This window comes from Papaver somniferum, chromosome 5 (genome assembly GCF_003573695.1).
Source record: "Papaver somniferum cultivar HN1 chromosome 5, ASM357369v1, whole genome shotgun sequence".
Lineage (NCBI taxonomy): Eukaryota > Viridiplantae > Streptophyta > Magnoliopsida > Ranunculales > Papaveraceae > Papaver > Papaver somniferum.
In genome coordinates, this window is record NC_039362.1 from 158579904 (window position 1) to 158582174 (window position 2271).

Genomic DNA, 2271 nt, shown 5'->3' on the forward strand with positions numbered 1-2271 from the left:
ATAAAATAGAAAAAGTAATAACCTAGTATCAATCATTAAACAACAAAAATAAAAACTAATTACTTGCATTAGAACTGAAAAGATAGAATATTTTACTATACAAAATAAACTAGTAGCATCCATTGTACATAATGCTACACATGTAAAAATACAGGTAAGAAAAGTGAAGTGCACAGGAAGGTGTACATAATGGTACACAGATCCTGACACTAATTATCCATGAATAGAAAAATGAAAAGACATTACCAAAAGTAAAAACCAAAAAACATAGAATCTTTCAAAAAAATCAAATATAATAAAAAGCATTAAGGCATGGGGCAGGTAGCTCTGTTGTGGTGACCAAGAGTGAAGCACTTTTTGCACATCATAGGCCTCTTTTGCTTCTCCCAAGCGTTCTTGAAACGTTGTTCTCTTCGTCTACCGGGTGGAGGCACATGAATAGGAACAATAATCCTATCACTAGGATCGTAAGACTGCGGCTTTTCATAATTGGGGATTGGCAAGATGATCTCTTGGTATGTCCTGTTGTACCATTCAGTGGTGAAGTATGGATCAACAAATGAATAGATGTCCTCCCTTGTAAATTGAATGGCAGCACAAGCATGTGCACAGGGAAAACCATTTACTTTCCACCTGTGACACGTACAAGTTCTCTCCAACAGATCTACATAATGAGTGCGGGGAGACCTGACTTCATATAATCTTTCCATAGACTCAACAACAGTCCAAGTACGACCAATGTTGATGTTCTCGTTTAGTAAATCTTCGTATACGGGAGTGAGCCTAGTGTTAAAATTTTCAAGACCTTCTACCCTTCTCTTAGAATTCATCTGCATAACCTTCAAACTAAGATAATAAAAACACAAAATCAAAACATGATATAGAATAAATATAGATAAAACATGTGTACAACAATATACACATTAAGGAAATCCATGTGTACAACAATGTACACACAGTTGCAGAATCACAGATATAACATGTGTACAAGTATGTACACATCAAGCAAATCCATGTGTGCGACAGTAAAAAATAAATGAATGAAACATTAAACATAAAACTCACTGTATCGCATCGAGAAGAGAAAAAGCAGGTAGCTTTTTGAACTCAAGAATCCAGTTATTGAATGACTCGACAATAGATGAAGAGTGAGCAGCATATATGCATACAGGGAAAAATGCATTTGCCCATTTCTCATTTGGAGCAACATATCCACAACCAATTGCATGCATGCCCCGCAAAGATTCTTCAAAGTTCGCTGCTGTGTAAGAGTAAGCAGCTTTGTAAAACAAATCAATAACGACATTGTAATTCGCATCACCTTTTCCAATAGGGAGATTGTACTTGATGTGGTAAAAGCAATAGCTGTGATATGAACCAGGAAATGATCTTGGAATGCCCTGCAGAAGTCCTTCGTGATGATCACTAAGGAAAACAACCGGACGATCATCGAACACTTGTTGAAGATTATCCAGAAACCAAAACCAATTGTCTTTGTTTTCAGATAAAACAATAACAAAGGCATATCGGTAAAAACCATCATTTCCATTGACACATGTTGCAGCCATCAAAGTACCCCTGAATCTACCAATGAGGAAAGTAGCGTCCAAGTAAATCATGGTCCTGAGATACCTATAGCTATGCGTGCAAGCACCGAAACAGATGAAAATCCGCTTAAATCTTCCAGTTTCTTCATCAACTTCAAGTTTTACAAAGCTATCAGGATTAGTTTTCTCAATGGCTTTCACATACCAATTTAAATCGCTATACGACTTCTCGTCGTCACCATATTGATCTTGAAATACAGCTTCTTTCCCTCTATGGGCATGGTGATACTTAATATTGGACCCATAAGTCTTCTTAAAGAGTGACATGATCTGTTTGGGTTTTAAAGTGGGATCACCCTGTATACTATCAGCGATCAAATGCTTAACTAACTTGGTTGTCACCACAGGACTCTTCAACCTCAAACCAAAACCACAGCTACAAAAAAAAATCTGGAATAAGTAATGTGCACCACATTGTGCACCTAATAAAATCTCAAAAACAATAACACACATGCAAAAAGAAAGCACAGACCAGGCAAGAATATGAAATTTACACCACAAGTGCCACCTAAAAAGCCTACAACAAGTAATGTGCACCACAATGTGCACCACAATGTACACCTAAAACAAGTCTACATATTAAAACCTAAAAATCAATAACATGGATCAAAAAAACAAGTGAACACCACTAACCTGTGAATAACGTTAGAATCTTTCAGCAAAA

At 36.5% G+C, this 2271-nt stretch overlaps 1 protein-coding gene across 1 annotated transcript; it reads right to left on the reverse strand.

The window, feature by feature from the left end:
- Positions 1-305: 305 nt before the first annotated feature.
- On the reverse strand, positions 306-1874 carry LOC113279938. Its single transcript, XM_026528576.1, has 3 exons — positions 1753-1874; positions 1066-1638; positions 306-846 (listed from the first exon to the last, which is right to left on the reverse strand). The coding sequence occupies exons 1-3, from the start codon at positions 1872-1874 to the stop codon at positions 306-308; spliced, it is 1236 nt and encodes a 411-aa protein (XP_026384361.1).
- Positions 1875-2271: the final 397 nt, after the last annotated feature.